The sequence below is a fragment of the Myotis brandtii genome, unplaced genomic scaffold (assembly GCF_000412655.1).
Source record: "Myotis brandtii unplaced genomic scaffold, ASM41265v1 scaffold53, whole genome shotgun sequence".
NCBI lineage: Eukaryota > Metazoa > Chordata > Mammalia > Chiroptera > Vespertilionidae > Myotis > Myotis brandtii.
The window spans coordinates 2,045,066-2,071,201 of NW_005369942.1; the positions used below are offsets into that span (position 1 = coordinate 2,045,066).

At 39.5% G+C, this 26,136-nt stretch overlaps 1 protein-coding gene across 4 annotated transcripts in view; it reads left to right on the top strand.

Annotated features, from left to right (window-relative positions):
* Nucleotides 1–26,136, top strand: part of SLC7A11 (solute carrier family 7 (anionic amino acid transporter light chain, xc- system), member 11) — a 215,664-nt gene that overhangs the window by 99,562 nt on the left and 89,966 nt on the right. Inside the window, exon 12 of one of the 4 annotated variants that reach the window (XM_005877738.2) lies at nt 22,065–23,025. The exons of the other annotated variants lie outside the window; for them this stretch is intronic. Within the exon in view, the coding sequence (XP_005877800.1) occupies nt 22,065–22,129 (65 nt within the window). The 3' untranslated portion in view covers nt 22,130–23,025. Of the gene's footprint in view, nt 1–22,064; nt 23,026–26,136 lie in introns of those variants that run through there. 4 annotated transcript variants of the gene reach the window in all.

Below are 26,136 nucleotides of genomic sequence, written 5' to 3' on the forward strand. Positions count from 1 at the left end.
GGGATGTGCCTGCAACCAAGGTACATGCCCTTGACCGGAATCGAACCCGGGACCTTTCAGTCCGCAGGCCAACGCTCTATCCACTGAGCCAAACTGGTTAGGGCAAGATTAAGATATTTTAATAGTATCCCTGACAATGGCAAATGATAGTACACAACCTAATAAGTAAATAGTAACAACCCAATAAATAAATCAAAAGGACAGAACATAACCATTAAAAATGTTGCTTTCCCAAAAGGTTTAAAACATGAAAAATGCTCACTATTATGTTGAGTAAAAGTAACCTATGGATCAGAGTTGAATTCATAGTGAGAAAATTGAGTCTATACAGCTTCCAGAAATTTACTGTCACTCTTATGTAAAACTCAGAATCTCTTCTGCTGCTCAGTTCTTCCAGCTGTGTTTTGCTCTACCCCTTCTGATTGGTGTCATCTATTGCATCCCCCATCAGTTTGTGAAAGCTTTGACATCCAACTTATATCCATCAGAATAGGTTAGTCTTCACTGCAGTAATAGATAAAAATCTTATCTACACTAATAAAAGAGAAACATGCAAATTGGTGTCACTCCGCTACATCCACCAGCCAATCAGATGAGTATGCAAATTAACCCAACAAAGATGGCGGTTAATTTGCATACGCAGGCGCGGAGCGAAGACTGAAGATAACGTAGAAGGAAGCCAAGCTCTGCAGAAGGGAGCAAAGCTGCGGAGAAGCAAGCAGGGTGGCGGAGGCAGGAGCAAAGCCTGCCTTGGCGGGTTTCGCTCCCTTCTCTGCTTCGCTCCGGCCGCAGGAAGCCCTATTCTTGCAGGAATCTTCTTGCAACAGGCCTCTAGTTAACTTATAAGGATAAATATCTTTCTCTGCTAATATCCTTCCCTGCTTAGCGCTGGCTCTACTCCTTGTTGTATTTCCTCTAGAACTAAGGGTGATGGTGCTCTCTCTCTCTCTCTCTCTCTCTCTCTCTCTCTGGAACTTTGTCACTACAGAGAGCATGGAGACATGGTAAACCACACATAGGCTATTAAAGCCTCTACATCCCATCTACGCACACCATTCCATGCACATATAATTGGCCAAAGCAAGTCCAACTCACCAGTGTGGGAATGTGGAAGCATTCCTCCAAGAGGAACACTAAACAAAGGGAAGTACTAATATTTGATTTCGTACTAAACAGTGACCCCCCACCTCTTGTTTCTCTTATTAAATGGTTTTCACCACAATGCCACTTTGATTATCCATATTCAGGTCACATCTTATACGATGGTTTTTGCCTCTTAAAGGAGCTCAAACACTGTTTCCCTGCACAGCTTCTTGTCTCCTGATTCAAGAAGAGAGAGAAACACTTCACTTAATGGTCCTCTAGTACATGTGTCACTCAAAGCCAAAGATGCACATAATAATTCACCTGAAAAAGGTAAGGGGCTTTCTTTGTGTTGAGTGATCTGGTCCTGAGGTGGCCTGAAGCATCCTCTTTCTTATATATGGTTGGAACTTCTTTATTTATCCTCTCACACCCTTTCAGATCCTTTCCCACATAACCAGATAGGATGGGCGAGTGCAATTGGGACCAATTAGCTCTTAATAAAAATTGAAATAAATATTTTTGGTCTCTTAAATATCTTAGTTATTCTTCTTTCTGCTTTTTTTTTAAATGGCGGCCTTTCCTTACATTAAATATGCAAAAATATATTGACCATTATTTAGGCTTTGGTCTACCAGTAGAAAGGAATTTCCTATTTAACACTTTAGCTCAAGAATTTTTAGACAAACAAATCACAGTAGGTTTTCTCTAAAATTTAGTGACTATCTCTGGCTTGTGGGATAATATATGTTATTATTTCTCTTCTTATTATAGCTTTCCAGGTTTTCTAACTTTTTATTTTATAAAAAGCACTTCATTACTTTTACATTTAGAAAAATATAGAATAAAATTATTTCAAAAACAACATAAAAAAGGAGTACTACTAGGGGAGATTGGCACCAGGGAAATAATTTGAGTATAATATTTTGTTCATTTTTATAGTTTTCCTAGTACCAAGTGTTGAAAAATGTTAGTGTGACCTTATGGTGATAGTACTAGAGTCCTAGGGACACACAAACATTCAAATCTACATTAGACAAATCAGCCCTCATTTTGTGCTTCTGTGTGAAGCTGAAAAGAGAAGGTAAGACATAGGGAAAATGCACTGCAGGATTTTCTAGGGCTTTAGAACCACACTCCAATAATCGAACCCTTGTGAGTTATTCGGAATAAAAAAGATGGAGAGCATTTTAGATGGAGTTTCTCCATCTATTCCATTTAGGCTCTAAGAGCTTAGAAGTAAAGTAGACCACATGTCCTATCCCCCTACTTCCTATTGAGGAACAAAGAGAAACTTTAATTTTCTAAAGGGGTTTAGGTCATGGGCCATTAGTCCATGATCCTAAGAAGAAAAGGTCTAGGAAAGGTACACCCACACACATTCACTAATAAATAAAGTAGCCTAGGTTCTGAGCATTTTGTAGCAACACTCTTTCTCTTTGTTGAAGAAAAGTGAAGCTTGTTTGTAGCATTCTGTAGTCAACACTTGAGACAATTGCAGAAGCTAGTTACCGTCTGTGGAAATAGAGAGATGGATGCTAGAATGAATGAATCTTCTAATATTTCAAATGAATTGGAGCTAAATTAGGGTATTTATTTTTAGAGATACAATCTTTGGCCTTTATTCATCACTATATTAAGTCTTTGTTTCAACCATGTAGAATAGTTATCATCAAATTATCCTGAATAAATGTTATGAACATTAACAAATTCTAACATGTAACAGATCTTCTAAGAAACCTATATCAAAATTATCAAATTAATAGTCACAAAATGGACAAAGCTAACACTTCAAACATACAGTCCTCTGTTCTTCGTCGTGTTGACTGCTTTATTCACTATAATTTGCTTTATTATACAAAGTAGAGGCCCTGTGCACAACATTCATGCACTGGAGGGGGAGTCCCTCAGCCTGGCCTGTGCTCTCTTGCAGTCCGTTCCCTGCCGGCCTAAGCCAGCAGGTGGACATCCCCCAAGGGTTCCTTAGCACTGCCGCAGAGGCAGGAGAGGCTCCTGCTATTGCTGCTGTGCTTGCCAGCCATGAGCCCAGCTTCTGGCAGAGTAGCGCTCCCTCTGTGGGAGCGCACTGACCACCAGAGGTAAGCGCCTGCATTGAGTGTCTTCCCCTGGTGGTCAGTGCGTGTCATAACAACCAGTCGTTCCACTGTTTGGTCGATTTGCATATTAGGGTTTTATCATTATTATACAAATAGCTTTCAGGGATGTCATGGTTTACTGGAACATTGCATTTGTGTCATCGTGGTTTCCTGGCTGTTATAAAACTTCCTTTGGGAAACACTTCAGAAGATATTTGTGACTTAAAAATAGAATTCAGATCAAATTATGAAAATTAAAACAATCCTTAAGTCAAATCTGGCCATGGAAGAAGTGAGTGAAATTCAGCATAAAAAGAAAAGTTAAAACAATCTCTAAGAGTTTAAAAGAAAAGAAAAAGCATTCTCATATAAAAAGAGAATTCTCTACCACCTTAATCCATTATTAAAGGTGACCATTCATCCTTAGTAATCAGATCAATTTGCACTGAAATTTAGTCCTATATGTGTGAATTGGAAGTGATCTTATTAGTGTTCTACTACATCAGGTTAGATAAAATCCCCAATCCATTTCAGTTAAGTTTCTATTGATCCACTTAAGAGATCAATTTGGACTTGTTCGATTCTTTTGTCAAGGGATTTCATCTGGCTTGAGTTAACGTTATGAAATAAATGTGATTTAGAAATGTAATATGGAATAAGAAAAGAGTCCAGATGAATGTTGACAATTACTCGAAGTCAAGTTTTTGCATTGGAGCATTTCATAGGGCATTGCCATGTAGAAATGGACTAGAAAAACAATAGGACAAAGGAGTCATTGTGCCTTAGCAGTCATACCTTCCTCATTTCCACTAGTGATTATGCTTCCTGTGTAATTTACCGATTGATATCTATTTGTCATTAAAAATATCATTTTAGTTTTATTCTAAAATATGTTTTACTTCTACTTATACTGACTTTATTAACTAAATATTTCCCTCGTACCTATTTTTCAGTTTTCTATTATTTGAAGCCTTTCATCCTAGTTTTTCTTAGAAGAGAAAGAATGGATTTTGAAATGTGTGGAGATCTGGGGACACTTACCAAAGTTCCACCTGATAACCATTTTTCTGTCTCCTCCCTCCCTTCAGGAACAGTTTTAGAAGTGGTCCTAGAAAGAGAATGGCCCAGAAATATTTCTTTTTCCTACCTAATTCTCTTCTCTTATTCCTAGAATAGGTGAGGAACTCCTTTAGCAGGAAGTGGTCTTTAAGAACTTGTCTTCACCTGGTAAAGAATAGGTATGTAGATATATGGTGATTCTGCATGTATTACAGTGTCAGGAAAGTTCAAAGTAAGCTGGGGACAAAGAGGTTTGAAGTAGAGAGTGAACACAATGCAAAAGAGTCAGAGATTATTATTGGTGGTCAATATGTTATGTAATGCCATCAGACCCATCAGTTTTTAGGAGAAAGAGCTACTCTAAGTTCCATGGGAATAAAGGATGTACTAGAATTTGTGGAAATAATTAGACTATAGACAAATGTGAAGGCTTGCTGAGGAAGTATTGTGTGGAAGTATTATGTTGGAGGACTAGAGAAATAGTTGGGAAAAATCATGAAAGTTTGGGTGCCAGCAGACAAATTGGATCTTGTAGGAAATCCAAGAAACGAATCCCTCCTGATAACCAAAGTGGGACCAGATGTGGGGGTGCACACTCTCCCTTGGGTTCTAACAGCATAAAAAAAGAGAAGGAAAGATGATGTAGGAAGATAAAGCCCTAGGTAAGAAGTGAAATAAGATGCCCATTTTTAACCATATTTTTATTTCAATTATTATTCATTATCAAAGGTAAATTTTAAAGAGCTCTATTATGACAATTCTTATGTTTGTTGGTTTACTAGATGAAGGGCAATAAGCTAGTTAGAAAAATTTGGGGCCCTGGCTAGGTAGCTCAGTTGGTTAGAGCATCATTCTGATACACCAAGATTATGGGTTTGATACCTGGTCAGGACACACATAAGAATCAACCAGTGGAGGCATACATAAGTGGAACAATAAATTGTTTTTTCTCTCTCTCTAAAATCAATAACAATTTTTAAAAAATTTCACCCTGACATACATGGAATATATTTTGGGTTCAACTTGCTTCATATTAAGGATGAGTAAATTGAGATCTAGTAAGTTTAAAAGATCTATTCAGAATAATACAATTAGTTGTTCTGTCAGCCAACTCTGACTTCAGTGCTTTTTCCGCTGTACCATATTCCTCTTTGAAGAGACATTTTGACTTAAGTTTCTGGCCACGTCTCACACTCTAAAACTCTCTGATCCCGTTATTGACATTTACCTTAGCAAATCCACTTTTCAGGGCTCAATCCTGAGAGTCAGGATGGTCTCTGGCTTCCCTAGAAACCACACTGAAAGAGGTGGGTGACGGAATAGAATTTACTGTCTCTTTACAACATAAGAATATTCATCTTTAACCAATTTCACCCAGAAATTCTGACAACCTCTTACATGTCAAGTTGACAATTTGAATAGGTACAAAAAGAACCAGAGATGACCCCTCTGCTTTGGCATGGCCTAAGTGTCAGGTAGTTCTACTGACCCATTCTGTTTTCTTGTGTCACATTCAACTGCCTCCACGTTGGCTTTTCAGATGCCTGCTAGCCCTCCGGTGTGGCTCGGTTGGTGCAGCATCCCATCATGTACCAAGGTTGTGGGTCTGATCCCAGGTTGAGGCACATAAGGGAGGCAACCCATCAGTGTTTTTTTTTTCTCTCTCTCCCCCTTCCTCTCTCAAAAAAAAAATTTTAAATGCCTGTTAGAGTGGATAGATTAAACATTTAGCTCAAATGTATTCTAAGAGAAAGGAAAAACAAAGGGTGTGAAAGGGATTTAAAGTGATTTTTTTTTCTCCCCCAAAGATACATAAAGGTAGGAAAAACCTTAAAGTAAATGCAGGTTATGTTTTGGCATAAGACAACTTGAAGTCTTTGAAAACTGGAACACACTATGAATCAAAGTCTATCCTAAAATGTTTACAACTTAAAGTCAAGCTGTGCTGGTGCAGGAATAATGAAATTGGAATGCCTGGGTTTCTCTACCATCTCCTATCATCTGGTTTGTCCATTCTCAGGAGATTTCTAGGATTACCTGAACAAAGTACAGCCAAATTTAGTTGTGCTTGTTGGTTTCTCACTGGTGCTGTTTATGACGTGTAAAGTAGTCAGTTGCTGGTGCCGTTGATTAATAGTCATGGTAACACGGGAGTTTAATCAATCTTCAGAGCACGTAGTCAGTTGCTGGTGCCGTTGATTAACAGTCATGGTAACACGGGAGTTTAATCAATCTTCAGAGCAACGTATTGTTTGTGCCGTTTGTAGCCAATGTCGCAATAAAGATCTTTTTTTCATACATTTACAATTCACAAACATCGCCTCCTTTCACCTTCAGGACAGTGGCCTATTTATTTTCGGATTTCTGGAAGTGGTCGGTATTAATGAATTATTGTCAGCTTTTTGATAAGCTACTAAAGATGAAATCCACTTTTCAGGAGAATGGTGGCTATTCTGCCATCCTGTTTCTTATGCCAAGAGAGGGTTGAGAGCAAAAATTACATGTGGGCAAATGAAAATATAACGAATGGCAGTGATGCCACACCAGTTTTGGGGGTGCAGTTATTGGGAGGATGAGTGAGCGTGAAAGGGTGGTGGACGTATGCTGAGCACATGGAGACATTTCTGCTCTCGATGGCCGTGTTTGGGCTCGGCCTGATTTCTCCTGCTTCCTGCTGCCGAACGCTCCCCAGAACAGTTAGGTGCTCAATGACTTTTTAAAAAGTCACCTGAAAAAAGTTGTTAGAGAAGGAATTTGACTTTAAAAGAAAAGGTTTGATGTACATAGGCTTGGGTGGAGCATTAGGAAACAGTCACCCCACCTGGTCACACCCCCGCTCCAGCCTTGAATCTTGTCTCAGCTTCTTGCCTTTCCCCACCATCTCCTTAGCTCCCACTCAACAGTTCTAACCAGCTACACAAGCTTAACAATTAGCATCCAAATGAACATAAGCCAAAGTTTTAAAGCTCCACATAATGGAAAAGAAAAGGAGGACATCAAAGTGGCCCATGGCCACTCACCCACATGATTCATGGACTTTTCATAGAATCTAGGGCACCATATGGATGCGTTGAATGAGATGATTCCCTGCATAAGAAGACTGAAGCAGCAATCCTTTGTGCATCTATGGGAACAAAATAGTCCCAAGAATATGTTTACTGTGGGAAATTGGCTCCCAGGGCCAGGAAGAATCTGTTTATTCAGCATTCCGTTATTTTTCTGACCAGTCATAATTATTTCCTATAAGTAACAATTAACAATATAAATATTCAGAAATAGACTGAGCTCAGAGGGAGACTTAGAGAATGCAAAGGGGAGGGAATGCTCATGGAGCGAGGTGTGGGAGCAGGTGGAAAAGAATGGATGAGGAATTTAGGGGAGAGAAGTGAGAGGAAAGAACTGTAGCTAGTAGCCTCTGTTGAGTACACTCTGCTAATGCTATGTAAATATCTCCCCTAATCCTTCCACACCTGAGGAATTACATGTTGCTATAAAAAATAATAAGTAATGTTCAGAAATAGTTCTCCAATCTTTATCCTAGGTACATGTGATATGTCATTACCTTCAGGCAAAAGTGAACCAGAACCAAAACGCTAGCCACTTACTGTGTCAAAAGTGGCTTTTGACACTTCCAGTATCTCCTTTTCTCTGACATTCTCTACCACAGCCCTCACTTTCTGCTTGTTTGTGAGGATGGCTACCATACTTAATACAGCACCCCTTCTGCATAAAGGAGTTTAATTCTTACGTCTAATTGAGCAAAATAATGTCATGTCCCTTTTTTAAAGGATGTTTGGGGGAAAGGGAAATAAACTGGGGCTTCAGCAAGCACACGGAGAAGGAAACACTGTATTGCATTGGGGCGAGGAGTTTATTCAGCAGCACTGACATCTGAGTCTGCAGGTGACCTTGTCTGGACAGGTAGGCTAGTCATGGCATTCACCAACAGAGGAGAGCAAGCAGAGTTTTGAAATATTTGTTCAAGTTTAATGGCTGATTCATTGCCCTAAAAAATTGGTTTCTTAAAGAAGTTTTTAATCTGAGTCTTATTGTATCCGGACTACATGAAGGGATATGGACCCCATCTTAGATAAATAGGCTCTGTAGGTTCTAAATGAGTGGAATATTGACCTCGACTCTTTCCCGCAGTGCGGTTAGGCAGGATGGTGGAGATGACTTATGAGGCGAATTTACCACATTAATTTAGGTGACATACTCTTCCCTTCACAAATAGCTTCGACATTCTCTGCTCACACAGCAAGTATCTTCTTTCGAGTCAGCAGTAATAGAACACATTTGCTCTCTTCCACACATTTAAATAACCAGTTTGCAAAAGCCTCATGGAGAGTTAGTTTACATATATTTAAAAAAAGGGTAGACTCTGTTTGTGAAACTTTGCATTTAGCACTGGCCCTTCCTTCATTGCTTGTTTTAGTCAAAATATTATTTTTTGGAACATCTTAATTATAAATGCAAATGCACAAATAAAATTACTAAGAATATGAGGGCTGTTGAAACAAAAAGTTATGACAAAATTTCATTACACTTGCAAGGATTTCACTGTTAATCAGCTTCAAATTCTAAGTTTTCTTCTTATTTTAATAAAGGAATTACATATTTTAAAAGTACTGTCCTCAGGGTGGGTCTTTTGAATGCTGAGTGACTAATAATATATCATATTTATGGTGTATTTTCTTGATGATTTCTGTAGCCTTGGAAAGCAAGGTCCTTAATGAATGTAGCCATTGTATTTCCTATAGTCTTTCAGTTCTGTGTATATTATAAGGTATTTGAAAGCCAAAATTTCATACCTATATTCTTTATAGTGGAATTATAAACATGAGGTAGGTGGGCAGATGAGTTTTGTTTACCTTACCCTTTAGAGGAGAAAGTAAAAGATAGAGTGAATAAATAAATGGCTTCCCTCAATGTTAGGAGCCAATTAGATCAATAGATTTTTCCTGAACCATCCAGCTAGTTTTGAAAATCTGTCCAAAATTGACAAAAATGTACCTAAAAGTGGCAATTTTAAAATAATAATAGTATACTCCAATGTAACATATTTGACTTCAGAATATTGAAATGTAAATAAGACTAGGTCACCTTAATTTTGTGTTTATTATTTATACCCCACATTGTTAAAATAAAAAGTATTTAAAGGGCTTATAAAAAACCCCAACTTTATAAGAAAATTGGAGAATGGAAAAATAAGTAGGCCCTGGCTGGCTTGACTCAGTGGTTGGAGTGTTGGCCTGCGTACTGAGGGGTATAAGTAATATAAAAATGAGTTTGATCCGTGGCCCTGGTCAGGGCAAGTATGAGTACAGGAGGCAGTCAGTTGATGTGTCTCTCGTATCAATGTTTCTCTCTCTCTCCCTCTTCCTCATTCCATCCCTTCCTCCCTTCAATCCTCTCTAAAAAAATCAGTGGAAAAATATTCTCAGGTGAGGATTAACAATAACAACAAAAGTAGGGAAAATAGGATAAATCTGGGGGTAATATTTAATCATAAAATACATTTTATAATGTCTAATAGACTTTACTATAAATTGGCTAAATATTTTCTCTCAATCTTCCCAGCACCCAACACAGAGAACATTTTAAGGAGTATTTTATTCCTGATATTGTAAGATTTTTCCTATGGATCCTACCTTTCGTTTATATGAAATATATTTCTCAAGCACATATTTCCAAAATAATAAACTTAACAAAGGGATAATGTAGTGAGAAAGGATTATTAAATTAAGAAAGAACACTCAATTTTAATTAAAATGTAACTAAATTAGTCTTGGTATCACACTTTTCAGTGGGATGAAATGGTTTCCTGGCTATGCTCAAAAAACTGAGGAGAAGATTAAAGTGGACATTCCTATATTTTCATGGTAATATATATTCAATATTCTCTCAACACCTCAAGATTATAGTGAATATTTTTATCCTGACAAGTTAACAAATTGATTGACTAGGCCCAGGAGGAATGGTAAGTATATTTAACACAAGCTGAGCATATCTAGTTATCTCTATAAAACATATTGGAGGAATTCCAATGATACTGGCCAACTGGGAGACCATCCAGAGATATATTTGGACCTTTTTTTCCTTCTCCTTGTTCCATAGATCATGCACATATTTGCTTCTCATCTGCATGTTAGTTAAAGTCATGTTAACAATATTTATTGAGTAACAATTATGCATCAAGGTTTTATAATTGCTATAGTTGATATTAAGAAAGAGCAAGTCCATTACTTACAGCGTACACAATAGAGTAAAGGTACAGATCAAAGACTGTGTAACACAACCCATGTAAGGAAGGCCAGCAAGAAGTACCGACCACCTCTGATATAGTGCAGAGGAGGGAAGGGTGGCCTCTTGGAAAGGGATAGAGCAAGGTTTCATGGAAAAGGTGGTATTTAAGGTGGGATTTGAATAATGGGTATGGCTTGAACCAGTGGAGGAGGATGCTCCTTGCAGAAAGAATGCCAAGGGTATAAGTTCTGAGGTGACATTCAGTTCCATTCACATACTTAGCCCTCTGTACACAGCAACCCAGAGAAGCAGCCACTATAGGAAGTCATTTCCCCTCTCCTCTCATTTACACAGCTTTCCATTGCATCTCAACTCCTCCACTTTGAAACATGCCTCCTTCCCTATATCTGTCTTCCTGGTTCCATTACAGAATCCTCATTTCTGCAGCACTCACTTAAAATGACAACTTATTTGCATGACCTGCGTGACTTTGTCATAGGCAACTCTGAGCAATGCTCTGACTGAGATCACGCCCAGCTGCCTATTGATAACATGACAAGTAAACCGCTTCCTTCCTATGCGCTCCCTCCCTTCCCATTGAGACAGCACCTAACACCTTGTACTACAGATTAGTTGACTCCAGGGCCCTGATTCTCTGCTTATAGGAGGCAGGATCAGATAATGGGAAACACCGCAACACAGGAACTGCGAGTCATCTGGTTTACTAGGAATAGGAGATATTCATAGATTGGTGAGACAGACTGGAAAGATAATTTAGGCTCATATTGTGGAAGTCTCTGAATGATGGGCTGAGAAAATTTGATTTGATTTGATTTGATTTGATAGGACATGGGAATCAAATGGGGGATTCTGAGAAGGGTTTACTGTTTGCATTCATTTCTCTCTCTAGATACTCAGCATGTGTGTGTGTGTGTGTGTGTGTGTGTGTTTTCATGATGCATTTTTATAGGGAAGAGGGTGGGGTCTAGCAGATTATCTTCATAGTGCCATTCACAACTGCATGCACAAGAGAAAGGCTTTCTGGAGATGAGGGTGCTGATGCAGGTTGGGAATGTTTATTAGAACACAGTGCTCTTCAGAATATCACATTCATAAAGGGCTCAAGCATCCTTGAGAGGGAAATGGATTGCTTGTTAAATAGAAATTATTTTTGGTATTTTTCTGAAGAAACCCAAAACACTAAGTTGAAAAGACATATACATCTATATTTTTTTTGCAGCATTATTTATGATAGCTAAGACAAGGAAGCAACCTGAGTGCCCATCAAAGGATGAATGTCTAAAGAAGTGGTACATATATACAATGAAATACGATTCAGTCATAAAAAAGAATGAAATCTTGCCATCTGTAACAGCATAGAGGGATCTAGTAGGTATTGTATAGAGTGAAATAAGTCAGACAGAGAAAGACAAATGCCAGATGATTTCACAAATATGTGGAATCTAAAAAACAAAATAAACAAAACAGAAACAAACTCAAAGGTACAGAAAACATTTTGATGGTTGCCAGATGGGAGGGGGTTAGGGGATGAGTGAAAAAGGTGAAGGGATTTGGAAGTACAAATTGCTAGTTACAGAATAGTCATGGGGATGTAAAGTACAGCATAGGGAATATCCTATATAATAAAAGGCTAATATGCAAATAGACCGAACAGTAGAACAACTGAACAACTGGTCGCTATGACGTGTCCTGACCACCAGGGGGAGCACACGTGGAACAGGGCGGGTGTCGGCTGTGGCAGGATGGGGGAGCAGGTGAGCAGGGGCACTAGATCAAGGCAGGGCACTGGTCGCTGTCATCAGGGCAAGCCTCTGGTGGTTACTGAAAATTCTTTGCTCTCACGTGCCGCAGTCCCGCCTGGTGCTTGCACTTGCTGCCGGCACTGGCCCTGCTCACACCTGCTGCCAGTGCCTGGCGCCAGTCCTGGTCACCCCTCAGGGCTTCTCCACCTACCCTTGCTCCTGAGGGGCGATTGGGGCTGCTCACACCCGCTGATGGTGCTGGGCCCCAATCAGTGGGAATGAGTGGTGGCAGCAGGAGCGGGGCTGCCAGCACACAGGAGACCGGGGGCCATGGCGGGAGGGTCCAAGCAGGGGCATAGAGGATAGGCCGAGACTCGCACCTGTGCCCACTGCAGCCTCACGGCCCACAGTTCCTTTCAAGGTGCACGAATTCGTGCACTGGGCCCCAAGTAGTCAATAATACTGTATCAGATGGGTACTAGATTTATCAGAGTGATCACTTCATATGTTATATAAATGACTTATCATGGGGTTGTACACCTGAAACTAATATAATATTGTATGTCAAGTATAATTTAAAAATAAAAATAATTTTAAAGAGAAAGTAGACAGCACCAATAAAAAGGAAAATATGCACTAACCCCGTGGAAGACTTTAGTTTGAACTGGCAGAGACTGAATGGAAATGGAGACAAATCTCAAGAGTCTCATGCTCTGCTGACAGCAGAGCTGTGGTTCAGTTAGCTCCTAGCAACGTGTTTAAGGGATATTGAAACCCTCCCAGGGAACAGTACACTTGGCAGCTCCCTCTTGGATCATCTTTGTCATGTGTCTTCTGTTTGGATGTATATTACACACCAGTTATTTTAAGGAATATTTTTAATCAGTTGCTGTGTTCATTATAGCCAGGACAGGCCAACACAATCATAGACTGATGTGAATGTTTTATTCAATGAACCAAAGAAATACCTGCCAGGGCTGTACAGGACTCGCAGTGGACTGAAAATAATCAAATAAGAACGGGTTTAGGTAGCCAATGGCACTGACAGCTTCTGAAGCTGAACACCAGCTCCGCCCCCCCCCCCCCCCCCCCCCCAATGTGAGAGTCACTGAAGAAAGAAACCTTTGGCATGATTATATTTTCTTGTGGAATGTAACTAATTTCACAGTGGAATAATTTTGACAAGAGTTCTTCGTTTCCATACGTTCATTTCATTTTCTAGAAAAGGGGTCCTTGCCCTGGCACATTGGAGTGCTGTTAAACACTCTAGGAAAACTGTTTGTTTTTTGTGCAATCATCAGTGGCAAAAAAAAAAAGGAAAGGAAAGAAAGAATGAAAAAGGGAAAGTGAGTCAGGGTAAATAACTCTTATGCAAGTGCATTCTAGCACAGAGACCTTAAACCAAACAAAGTGAAGGGCATCCTGAACCAAGGGGAACGTTATGGATGAACATGTGTGTGGAATCCCACACCTTCCTTCTGCCCCTTCTGCAAGTATATAAAACCTTTGTTTTACAGTCCGCCTGAGGAGTCACAGTGCTTTCATTCCACTACAGAAACACTTGAGAAACAAACGCATGAGAATAAGTGGCTGACACTAGAAAATTAAATTTTCACCTTTTTCCCATAAAAAAAGATAGCCTGATATTTGCATCTAGGATATGCAAGGAGGAAAATAAAGAATAAACAGGTATAGTACTGATTGATGTTGGATGCATTGAAGGGCAGGTGTCTTATTTTCTTGACTTTATATTGATTTACTTCAAAGCTATCATTTTTGAATAGATTTTTTGAGGGACTAGGGCTCTTGGCCCCAAATCTTCAGTAGGTTCAAGGAGGTTTTATTCTGGCATTTAATTTATTTTCCAGATTGAAAAGAAACTTAGGCCCTTAAATGGTTATGTGAGCTTGCTTCATCCACTTCCACCCTTTACACATTGCACATACACACACAACATATTTTGAATTGTACCTCAAATAAAAACCGATCAGATGAATAATTTCTGCTTGTTATTGTTCAGTTAAGTGTCAATTGAATAGGAAAAGAAGGAGAGCCACAACAAAGCATTGCTGTAAATGCTGTTGTATGCAGCTAGTACCATACTAATTTAACATCAATTTAAGCTCAAAAGAAAAAATACAAACAAACCCAAATGATTCATTCACAGAAAATGTATTGGTGACATTTAAGTGCCTGGCATTGTGCTAATGTACAAAAGACATTGAAAGTTGAATAATAAATGATATCTGCTCTTGAGATCCTCAAAGTCTAATATCAACAATGTTTGTTTCTTTATAATAGCAAATATAGAAACATATGACATGAGTTCAATAATAAATTAATAGTTAATAAGCAGCTAGAAAATTAGGGTTATTATAAGCAGTCAAAACCAAATAGCACAAATTAGAAAAAATTGCAGCTCATATTAATAGAAAAAATATCTAATTTCACTAAAATGTAAAGAGCATCTATCAATGAATATGATTACCCAATTGAAAAATGTGGAAATGATATAAACAAATAAATCATTAAAGGAGATACACATAACCCTTAAAACTATAAAAAGATACTCAATCATAATTATAATAAAAGAAGTACAAATTTATATTACACTGAAATAACATCTCTTACCTATTGAGATTGACAAAGACCTAAGTTTGATAATGCTGTGTTGTCAAGAATGTGCGACAAATAAGCACTTCACATATTGCTTGAGAAAGCATAAATTGCTACAACACATATGTGCAGGACAATGGAAAATGTTGATGAAAATCTTATACTCTTTGATAGAACAATTCCCCAATTTATTCTGTAGGTATAATAGTACATGTTCGCAAAGTGACATATTACAAGGTTATTAATTGAATCATTGCTCAGAATGACAAAAGTTAAAATCAACTGCAAGTTCATCAATAGGGAACTGATTAAATACACTATTTTGTAATCCTATAATAAATACTCTATAGCCATAAGAGAATGATGCTATATGTATTAATGTGAAAGTACCTCTCTCCAAAACACATTTTTAAGTGAAAAAGGCAATGTGCAGAACCTACCCTATAATATGCTATCACTTGTCTAAAACCAGAGAAAAATTATGCTTGTATTAGCTTATTTATGTATAAATATCTTTGGAAACACAAAAATCAACCGATGGGAAGGGATATTAGGTGACAGAAAACAATAGCGGAATACCTCACTGCATGCCTAATTGTATTTTGGGGTTCTGAGCCATGGGAATGTATAACCTGTTTAAAAACTAAATATATTTTTTAAAAAGGAAAGAGGAAGGAACACATAATTCCAGCCTGGATGGTAGGAAAGACTTTAGAAAGGAACTGGGATTTGAGGTGAATCTTGGAAGATGAGAAGGAAGAAAGAAAAGAATGTCAGGAGCAGGTACCCAAAAGTATGAAAATATGTTCAGCAAAGCTATAAAATGGCACTTAGAAGGAAGTTTCCAGGAGCTTAGAAGAGAGCCGGACTTATAAAACAAAAGGAATGGAAGGTTCAGGAAGCAGGCCCTGGTCATTAACATCAAGAGTTGCAGGAAGTCATTCAAGGCTATAGCACCCTGCAGTTCATCTGAAGTTGTTCCAATTTCAGCTCTTATCTTTTTGCCATTGGGACTCTGTGGTTCTAGTTTTGTTAATCTGTAATCTGCAGATTGTTTTCTATAACCATGTCCCTTTGTTAAACAGCTGCTTAATAAAAAAGTAACAGGAGGAGTGAGAGATGACTTCAACAATTTAAAAATGTGTTTTGTGAGAGAACTTGCATGTGCCAAGCAATTTGGATGGTGACAAGGCATTTATGTTAAAGTGCAAAGAGAGTCTTGATTATCCCAGCACTCAGTTTATTAAGATGCTTATAGTACATATTAACTGGTCGTCATATGAAGTAACATGCATGTTAACAAGCTATTATACGCTGTAATTTAAATGTAAGGGATGATGATGAAGATGACGATGATGACCCAATCATGATGATCCTGAGAGGAAGTGAAATTCTCACCCTAGCTTAGGGTTTCCCTCATGCCTAAGCCAGGTCCTCCCTATATTTTCCTTCAGATGTTGGGTAAGTGCTCAGCTGTGTGGTTGAATGAGTAAAAGTAACTGGGGTTCCAAAAATACTTCATGGATTTATACTGGAAAAATGGGTCGGACATCTCAGGAGAAAAGGGAGGGGGGTTGGATACTGTAAACAGAAGAAACAACAACATGAGCAAAACTGGTCTTCTGAAAGGGCCGGACGTGCTCTGGGATCAGGGAGTAGGAAGGGGCGCTGCAATTCTGACCGGCTGGTCATTCACGAGGTGGGTGGCATTGGCCTAATCATTTCACCTCTCTCAAGTTCACTTTACTCATAAACTGAGTAGTATGGACAAGATGCGTGGTTTTTAATTTTTCCATGAGCAGCACCATCTTATTTTTCCAAGAGCATGCCTTCTTAACAAGACCAACAGGTAGAAGAATGATGGGAGCTGCTCTGCATAAAGCAGATGTGGGCAGCCGAGTGCTCTCTCTCCTTAGCACCCTAGAGGTAGCCTCCAAAGGAAGCAATGTAGCCCATTCATAAATGACCAAATCAGAGCATCTTATGACCCTTTCAAGGTCTAGCTTTTTTTTTTTTTTAAATCCTCATCTGAGGACATGTTTTTATTGATTTTAGAGAGAAAGGAAGGCGAGAAAGAGAAACAGTGATCAGTTGCATCCCATAAGCACCTCAACTGGAGATCAAACCTGCAACCTAGGTATGTGCCCTGACAGAGAATCGAACCCGCACCCTTTCAGTGCACAGGATGATGCTCCAACCAACTGAACCACCCATCCAGGGCCAAGATCTAACCTTTTAATTGTCCATGGTTTTAACATTCTGACAGGACTAACAAGATAAATGGCCTATGGATGGCTTATTCCAAGACATCTTTTGTCAATGTTTCCCTTGATCATTTTAATAGTTTTTAAACTTTTCATTGTAATAATGCCATCTACCTGGTATCCTGGTGGTTTAGGCCACCCCAATAACCTTATTGAGTTATGTATGCACCAACTTCAGAATCTTATAACTGAAACATACATGGGTTGGCAATTATTTGTTAGTTAGACCCTAAAGGCAAAAACAATGTGAGCCACTCAAAGCAATCTCACCTTAAATCAAATCTATTTATTGGCATTATATTTCTCTCCTATATTATTCTCTATTTTTTTTATGTCTTCAGAATAATCAATTAGTTCTGAGAAGAAAAATGCATCAAAAAGTTAATTTTCCTCACAGTGTGGCTAGCTTTCTATCTATACTTGATTATGGTACATACACCTGAAAGCTCATGAAACTCAAAGCTTAACTGTTAGCATGATTTGGGCTAAACCTTTAGGATATACTTGAAGCAGTCCAAGTTAGTTTACTACAGAGACCTGGCACTACACAAACAGTTCATGGATCCATATTTCTAACACTTACATGGTGTTTGACTCAATGTTGGGAAGCTAGCTTCTTGTTTATCAGAAAGTTGGATGAATGCTGCCTAACTGAACTTAATCTACGTTCTCAGAGCAGTGGCTGAAATGGATTGTCTAGAGCAGTGGTTCTCAACCTTCTGGCCCTTTAAATACAGTGCCTTATGTTGTGACCCAACCATGAAATTATTTTCGTTGCTACTTCATAACTGTAATGTTGCTACTGTTATGAATTGTAATGTAAATATCTGATATGCAGGATGGTCTTAGGCAACCCCTATGAAAGGGTCGTTCGACCGCCAAAGGGGTCGCGACCCACCGGTTGAGAACCACTGGTCTAGAGGAAGCATCCATGGTGTTAGGCTCCCACTTTATTCAATGACATTGACTGGAAAGGGTTAAGCTCTGGAGAGTGAGGTCTGCCTGTGGTGGCTTTGGCTGCCTTCTGATTGCTTGGGAAGGTGTGTGAGCAACATGCTTCATATTGCGTCGGGGAGCCCAGGAAGTCCCCCTATATACACGAACCAGCTCCTGATGCTGGAATAAGCGTAGCATGTTGTGCGGTCCTTGCCGTTCCTCGTATGTGCTGTCCGTGATTGGCACATGCTCCAGAAAGCAGCGAGGCTGGACAGGCAACACAAGGGAAAGTGAGAATAACATCAATCGCCTCCCTGGGGAATGTGTTTTAAAGCCTGCCATGTTGTCAGCATTGTTTCAGTGCGACAGCTGGGGTTTTGCCAAGTATTGAACATCTGACCCCATTTGGCTTGTCACTTTAAGCTCTGCCTTATTTTAAATGAAAGGGCTGGCCCTCTTAGAAGCTATAGCCTGAATCTGAGTTTGGTTCATCACCAAGTTCAAGATGATTATCTGAAGTTTGTTTGAACCTCAAGGGAGAATGAAATTGAACTGAAAAATCTCGCCAGAGCGAATTTCACCTGTGATTTTTTGGCCTTTCAGCTTTCGCTTATAAATGAATGGCATGAAAGTAGCTTTTGCCCTCAGGCCATTTGGGACTATATGGTAGATTCCAGGCATATCATATGCCACTCTGGTGATAGTCCAGCAGGGAAAGAATATATTTAATCATTTTTGAAATGAGAACTAGGACATGGACTTTAGTCTCAGGTTTAAATTATGTTCCTTTAGCTGACAGATATTGTCATATATAACAGTTCATACATTTCAGCTCCTAGAGACTGAGATTTTTTTCCTACTAAAACTTCCATGGCTAGAATGCATCAAATGTAAACTCTCAGAAATAGTCCATAAGAATGCAAACGTTAGCGTTAGTTAAGCCTGGGTTTAAATTTTGTCCACACCACTTCTTAGAGATGCAACCAAGAGCATGTTATTCACCTCTCTGAACTCAATCTGCTTATTTTTAAAACAGGGTTGGCAATGCCGCCTTTACAAGCCCGAAGCGAGGATTATACAACCTCTAAGCATAGTGTTTGGATCACAGTAAACTCTCTAGGAATGTTAACTATTTTTATGTTAATCGAGTGCACAATAGACACATAATATATGCATTTAACCTACAGAGTTTTTTACTCACATTCACCATCATCCCTTCCAAGGTAAGAGGTTTTAATAAAGACAATAATGGCAGTAATACAGTGATAACAATAATACCTATACCTTTGGAGGGATATTATTAGACTAAGTATTATCATTTTATGTTATAAATGCTTGTAAGACAGGAATTGTGGCCTTACATTTTACTGCATATTGTTAGTATTTGTTATATTTTTTCCTTAAAAAAATGCTATGCCACTGTACTCCATTAGCCAATATTTTTTAAAATATATTTTTATTGATTTCAGAGAGAAAGGGAGAGGGAGATAGAGATAGAAACATCAATGAGGAGAGAGAATCATTGACTGGCTGCCTCCCGCAACCCCCACCCCCCCACTGGAGATCGAGCCCACAACCCAGGCAGGGCATGTGTCCTTGACTGGGAATTGAACCATAACCTCCTGGTTCATAGGTCGACTCTCAACCACTGAGCCACACTGGCCAGGCATCACCAGCCAATATTTTAAGAGAATTTTTAAGGAATGCCCTAGTAGGTGTTGTTCAGTAGTTAGAGCATCAGCCCAGACACTGAAGGGTCACAGGTTTGATTCCCGGTAAAGGGCACATACCTAGGTTGCAGGTTCGATTCATCCAGTCGGGGCTCATGTGGGAGGCAACCAATTGATGTGTCTCACATGGGTGCTTTGCTCTTCCCCTCCCTTCCACTCTCTCTAAAACAAACAAACAAACAAAATCAATGGGAAAAAATACCCTTGGGTGAGGATTAACAAAAATATAATTTTGTAAAGAAAGAGTAATTGTATTCATAATGATAAGAAATGAGAGGGTTTGTTTAGGATGGAGATTCTAATTTAAAAAGTTTTGATCTTCAGACTCTTGCCTTCCTAATGGAGAAATGTGACAGTTCTTTGGATTGTAAATGACTTTGCCAGGAGTGAGTATCGGTTCCAAATTGGCTGCAGATTTTGCACTAGTATTGAGCTGGCTTAAACTGGCAATTGAGGGCCAAAATAGATTAACTAGTTTGTGACATTTCCGCTAGGTAGGCAACTTTTCTTCCTAAATGTTTATCCAGTGGTACGGGATAGCCTCATGTAACCAAATTAATAGTAAAATAGGAGAGAATTAGTGAGTTGGTTCATGGCCACTCACATAGTGTATTTAGTACATTAGGATGCAAACATTGAAGGACCATGAATCTGTATTTTACTTAATATTTAATGAGTTTTATTTCTGTTTAATTCTCCAATGTACAGATTTGTCAATAAAATAAGGAGGCATCAAGTATTCTGAGTAGACAATATTTACTTTTATATATTAGGGAAGCAGCAGAATTTGAGCCATTAGATAGGATATGTCAAAACTAAAAAAATAAACAATAACATGAAATGAAATGATTACAGAGTGTGCCATGCCACTGGTCTGTATTTTTATAAAGTTGCTTCTCCTAAATATATCCTGTTAATGGTATGGGGGTGATTCATACCTTTTTCTTTCTTCATGGTCCAGTAATTCTTTCTTTCATTTTTCTATTATTAACCTGTACTGGGTTATTTCATTTAACCAGCAATCTTGTATTCCTACCTCACCTTGATCCCCGCTCCTTGCAGGAGACCTGGTTCTCAACTGGTCTCACACAGGATGAAGAGAAGGCAGCCTCCCTGGGCTTTCCCGGGCCTTTTAATGACGCTTGCCTTGCTCCAAGGCTTCTTCCCAACCTGTAGTCCAGTGGTTCCCAAACTTATTTGGCCTACCGCCCCCTTTCCAGGAAAAACCCCTGGAAATTAATTTTTTTAAAATTTTAATAGCAATTAAACAGAAAGATATATGTATTAATGTTTCTACCTTTTTTGTAAAATATAGTAAAGAAAGGTGTAAATTAGAAACATTGAAGTTTGAAATTATGAAACTATTTATTGAACTCAGAATAGAAAGGTAATACAAAAAAAGTTAAAACAAATGCACCTGTGGCCATCACTGCCCCCCTGGATCGCTGCAGCGCCCACCAGGGGGCGGTAGCGCCCACTTTGGGAATCACTGCTGTAGTCTTAAGAAATCATGATTCCATTTCGTCGTTGTTGTTGTTTGTACTTTGAACTGATAGGTGTTGCTAGGAAAGTTAAAATCCCTAGTCTAAAACTTTGAAAGTATCAAGCCTGCTATAAATGTCCTAGTCACTATTTCCTAGAAGACATACTATTATAGATCATGGGAAATATTTCATTTATAAAGGAAGCATAGCCAAATTGGTCATAGATGTTGAACCAATGAAATAAAGAAAACATAACAACTTGAGATAAAAGAAATTGAGAAAAAGCAATTCATATTCTAGGTTCTTGGAAATCCCTTTTAAAATAGTGCAGAGGCCAGAAAATACACTGATTTCTTTATCTGATGAATGTTGCATGATTGCAACAACAGAATAATTTTGGGGGAAAAAGAAATCACTTAGTGATTTTTGCATTTTGCTGTCATCATCCATTTCCCTTTCCTATGGCCAAAGGACTATTAACCTAGTCTCAGAAATTTTGAAGTACCCCGAATCCTGTTTGCTGTGAACAACTAAAACTCTTTCGTATACTATCCATAAAATGAAATTTCAGCAACTGAACATATGATCTTAAGATCTGATAAGCCACAGAGTTAGTGACAGCAGTTGTCACAAAAGGTAGCTGGCGATGCTAAACTCCCCAAGTTGCCTTGCAAATCGATCTCCTTTGGTAATGAATGTAGGCCCTTAATTTATTGAAACTAATTTTGAAATCATGGTACCATCCATACTGTCTACTGTAGAAATAATTTATGAACATTAATTGCAGGAAAGAGAGGAGCCGTTTGCTTCCCGGAGCCCATCAGCAAGCTGTCCTTCCTGTTTTATCAGTAAGCAAAGCCGAGAGAGCAAATAACAGATGGAACTGTCCCTTGGTGGCGGCCCAGAACACTCATGAAATATAGCACAATCTTGCTCCGGCGTGCTACGTTTTTAACAGTGGAAGATCAGAAGCAGGCGAGGTGTGGGCTAGGATGAATGCCTGCCGCCGATGAAACATCCCTTTCTTCTCGCAAGATTCCTGTAGCAGATTGGACTTTGGCAGTCGATCTTAGTGGCTTGATAGAGTGTCATTACAGAATGCATCTGGAACATTCTGTGGAAAAGAGACAAACCTCAGAAGATTAAGATGCATCTAAGGCCTGGTCTGTACTCTTAATGGGCGGTTAAATTCCAGTTCCTTTACATAGCCATGAAAGACACCGCAAAGCCAAAGATGAAGCTTCCCAGACGCTGAAATGGGGTCCTTGTTTACCATCTGTCACCATCATTTCATCCTCTCGCAGTGTTTTGTTCTGCTTCCTATAACTAGGTATTTGTGAGTTTTGTGTGTGTGTGTGTGGGGGGGGGGGGGGCTAAAATCTTCTGCATCTGCTGTTTGTATAATCACACTGAAGGCTGTTACTAGGGCTGGCGAAGCTGGGTTTAGTATATACTTTTTTTTCCTAATGGAAAGATCTATCAGCCCAACTTCAGTGACTATGATGGAGCAGCTTTTTAGGCACTCGGATAGGAAGTGGTCCTCAGTTCCACCAACCGATCCTCTAGTCACACCTCGTTCGCTGTGACTTTTCATGGTAGCTTTTCTAAAGCTTTCCCACTCATCCCAGGGCCCTGACCCGGCCTCATGCCTTCAACATTAAACACGGCCTTTATCTCCAAGTCATGTAAAAAGAACAAGGCTGTCTGAGAGAACTCCTTTAATACACAACTGCCAGCTGCCCCCTCCAGCTCCCAATTCACTGCCTTCATTCATTCTCCCCTTTCCTCCGATTTTAGGGAGAAAGTGACCTGCCTCCTTTACAAAGTTAACGCAAACACGTGTGTTGTTAATGTTACCCTATCCAGTACATTTTTCCATTATTTCATCAATTACTGAAATATCCAGCCCCTCCCCTTCAATGCATCCTCTGATGTACTTGTATTTACCCCTTAAAAAGGAAAAGCAACAGCATCACTTCCAAAAGTACTGTGCCCATCGAACTGCTCTCTGCTATTCCTACAAAAATTCCTGCCACCTTTCCTCCTCATTTCCTCTTCTGTCTCTCCCCGCCCCCCACCCTCTCTCTTTTGTTAATCCTCAACCAAGGACATATTTACATTGATTTTTAGAGGGAATAGAGAGGGAGAGACAGAGAGAAAGAAACATGGATTGGTTGCCTCCCGAATAGGCCACAAAGGATGCATATGCCCTTGACCGGAATTGAACACATGATCCTTCAGTCCGCAGTCCTACACTTTATCCACTGAGTCAAACCAGCTAGGGCCATTTCCTCTTCTCTTTATTTCCATCTCATATCCTGCTTCCCCGTTCTTTGAAACTGATCTCTGAGAGTGAACCATTCCTACTTAGTGAGTACAATGGTCAGAGTTACAGACTATTCAGCATCTGAGCACCCTTTCTATTAGCAGTCAATCCTCAGGTTTCCACATTAGCAGGAGGCAGGAGTTCACGTGCAAGGATGAAGAGGTCAGATGTTCCATCTTTCTACACCAGGCAGCAGCGCCAGGCATGAGCCTTAGCAGCTGGCTGTCCTACCTGGGCACAGAGGAGAAATTATTCACAGGGGACAGCGGTGATGGTAGCTAATGCATCCTGGGTGTCCCAAACTAGATGTTTTCTCTGCACTGTTACCAGTTGACTAATTGCTTTTGGTTCCTTCCTACTATCCGAGTCTGATTTTCCAAGTTTCACATAATTCTGTGAGCTAACCAATATTCTTGCCATATGTGTCTTTCATCCCTTAATTAAAATACATTTGGTTTATGTTCCTTTGAGTTAAAGACTGCATGGATACAGAAAATGGTACTTGGGATTGGGTTTAATGTAATTGAGTCTGAGAAAGCGGGGCTAGGCGTGAGGATATGGGCGGATTTTCAGAGTGAGGCTGAAAACAATGAAATCCCATTTGTCTTCAGGGACCGGACTCAGGCAGCCCGTCACAAGCTGTGGTGAGAGAGCTAATTAAACGCAGCCTCTGATCTCTGGAATGAAAGGCTTCCTTGGAATGAAATGCCTATTCAAGGTAAGGCTTCGGGGAACCAAGTGGCCAGTGTCATTACCAGATAAAATAAAAGACGATAGGGATACTGGGATGTTTTGAGAGCATCGAATAGCTGAAAAAGGCAAGTGATAAGTTTTTCTTCTCTAATTCTTGATGGTGACACAGGCTGGACCTCGGGAACGCTAACAATGCCTGAAGAGTCTCTTAATTCTCTCAGCTTCTTTCAACTTTCATGTACTTGAAATGAAACTCAGGGTTTGATATGGTTGCTGAATTATAATATCAATTAACTTTAAAGTCTTGCTGTTCTTTTTATGTGAAAGTGAGAGTACTGATCAGAAAAATGTAGGATCCTAAGCACCAGAATTAGAGCATGTGAGTGGATTGTAAAGACTTGCAACCCCCTGACCTCCAACCTCACACCCCTCTTCTCTCCATCCCCGCTCCCTGCAGTGGTGTGCTGGCTCTTGATGCCTTATGAGAGCCACCTGCACTTATTTCTTCCCAACTCTGTGTTCAGTGATGTCATGTTGGTCTCTTAAAGTCAACATTGGATTCCTGGTCAGGGCACATAACCAGGTTGTAGGCTTGATCCCTGGTGAGGGATGTGCAGGAGGCAACCAATCAATGTTTCACTCTCACATTGATGTTTCTCCCTCTCCTTCCCTCTCTCTCTAAAAATCAATAAACGTATCTTTAAAAAAAAGACTGAATTGTTAAACACTTGCTAGCACATCGCTGTGTTGGGATTTCAGATGTATTTCCTTCCTTATTTGGGGTGGTCTCTTCTTGCTTAGAGACTATTCCTTTTTCTCAGGGACTAATTTTGCAAGGGAGAGCAATTCACCATTTGGAGCCCACAAACCTACCATTGTCTCCTAATTTCTAACCACTGGTCAGAAGCCTGCCTGTCCTAAGAGAATTAATTGCATTGTAAAAGCTGGGTGGGGAAGTTTTTCCTTTTATTTTATGATGACAAAACTTGGGACTATATGTAAGAACGATGACTAATAAGAATGACTGACCTTAGATAAGTAAAGTAATGACTGACCTTGGATAATTTTTCAAAGTGATAACTGTATCATTCTGAGCTGGCTGGAGTGGGTCTGATTCTTGGCTTGACTATATTCTAAATAGTGACATTGACATTCCAAAAATCCTTTAAATAACACAGAGAAGTGTAGCAAGTACTCTGGGTGGTATTATCATATACAAATCATTTTCACCCAATTTCCCTCCCAGGACACCTAGGTCATTAGCGTGTTCCTAAGAAATGTATTGGTGAGGGGAAAGGTAGCAGTTTTGAAAAGACTCTGTGCTATTGTTCTTTGTGGGCTGAAGATGTTAGAGGCAGATGCTCCAGTGGAAATGGTTTGCCTTATTGAAACGAGGAGGAAACTATTAATGTAGAGCAGCAGAGGCCAAGTGGTAGCATTGAAAGGCAAGAGGCAAAAATAATTGGTGTTACTGTAATCAGCAGGGGGCACACTCATCAGTCAGCACGTTCTGAATTGCAGGAATCTTTGGTAATGATTGGCTGATCATCGGGTCCCTTAACTGAGATAGGTGATAGCACATTAGTCCTTCTTCATTTGTGTTATGGAAAACACTGCACAACTGGGAAGCATGGGTCTGACACCATTACAGGGAGTCGCTCATTCTCATATAATTATCAGATGTTAGTTCTGTAATCAAGAATTCCTTGATGCTGGATTGTGCAATGATATCCCTTGTGTGTGTAATATATCTCCTTCCCAGCCTTTGCCAAAGGATCAGTGGTCATTTATTGTGTATTGCAGATATATAGCCCTTCATCTGGTTAGCCTACCCTTTGTT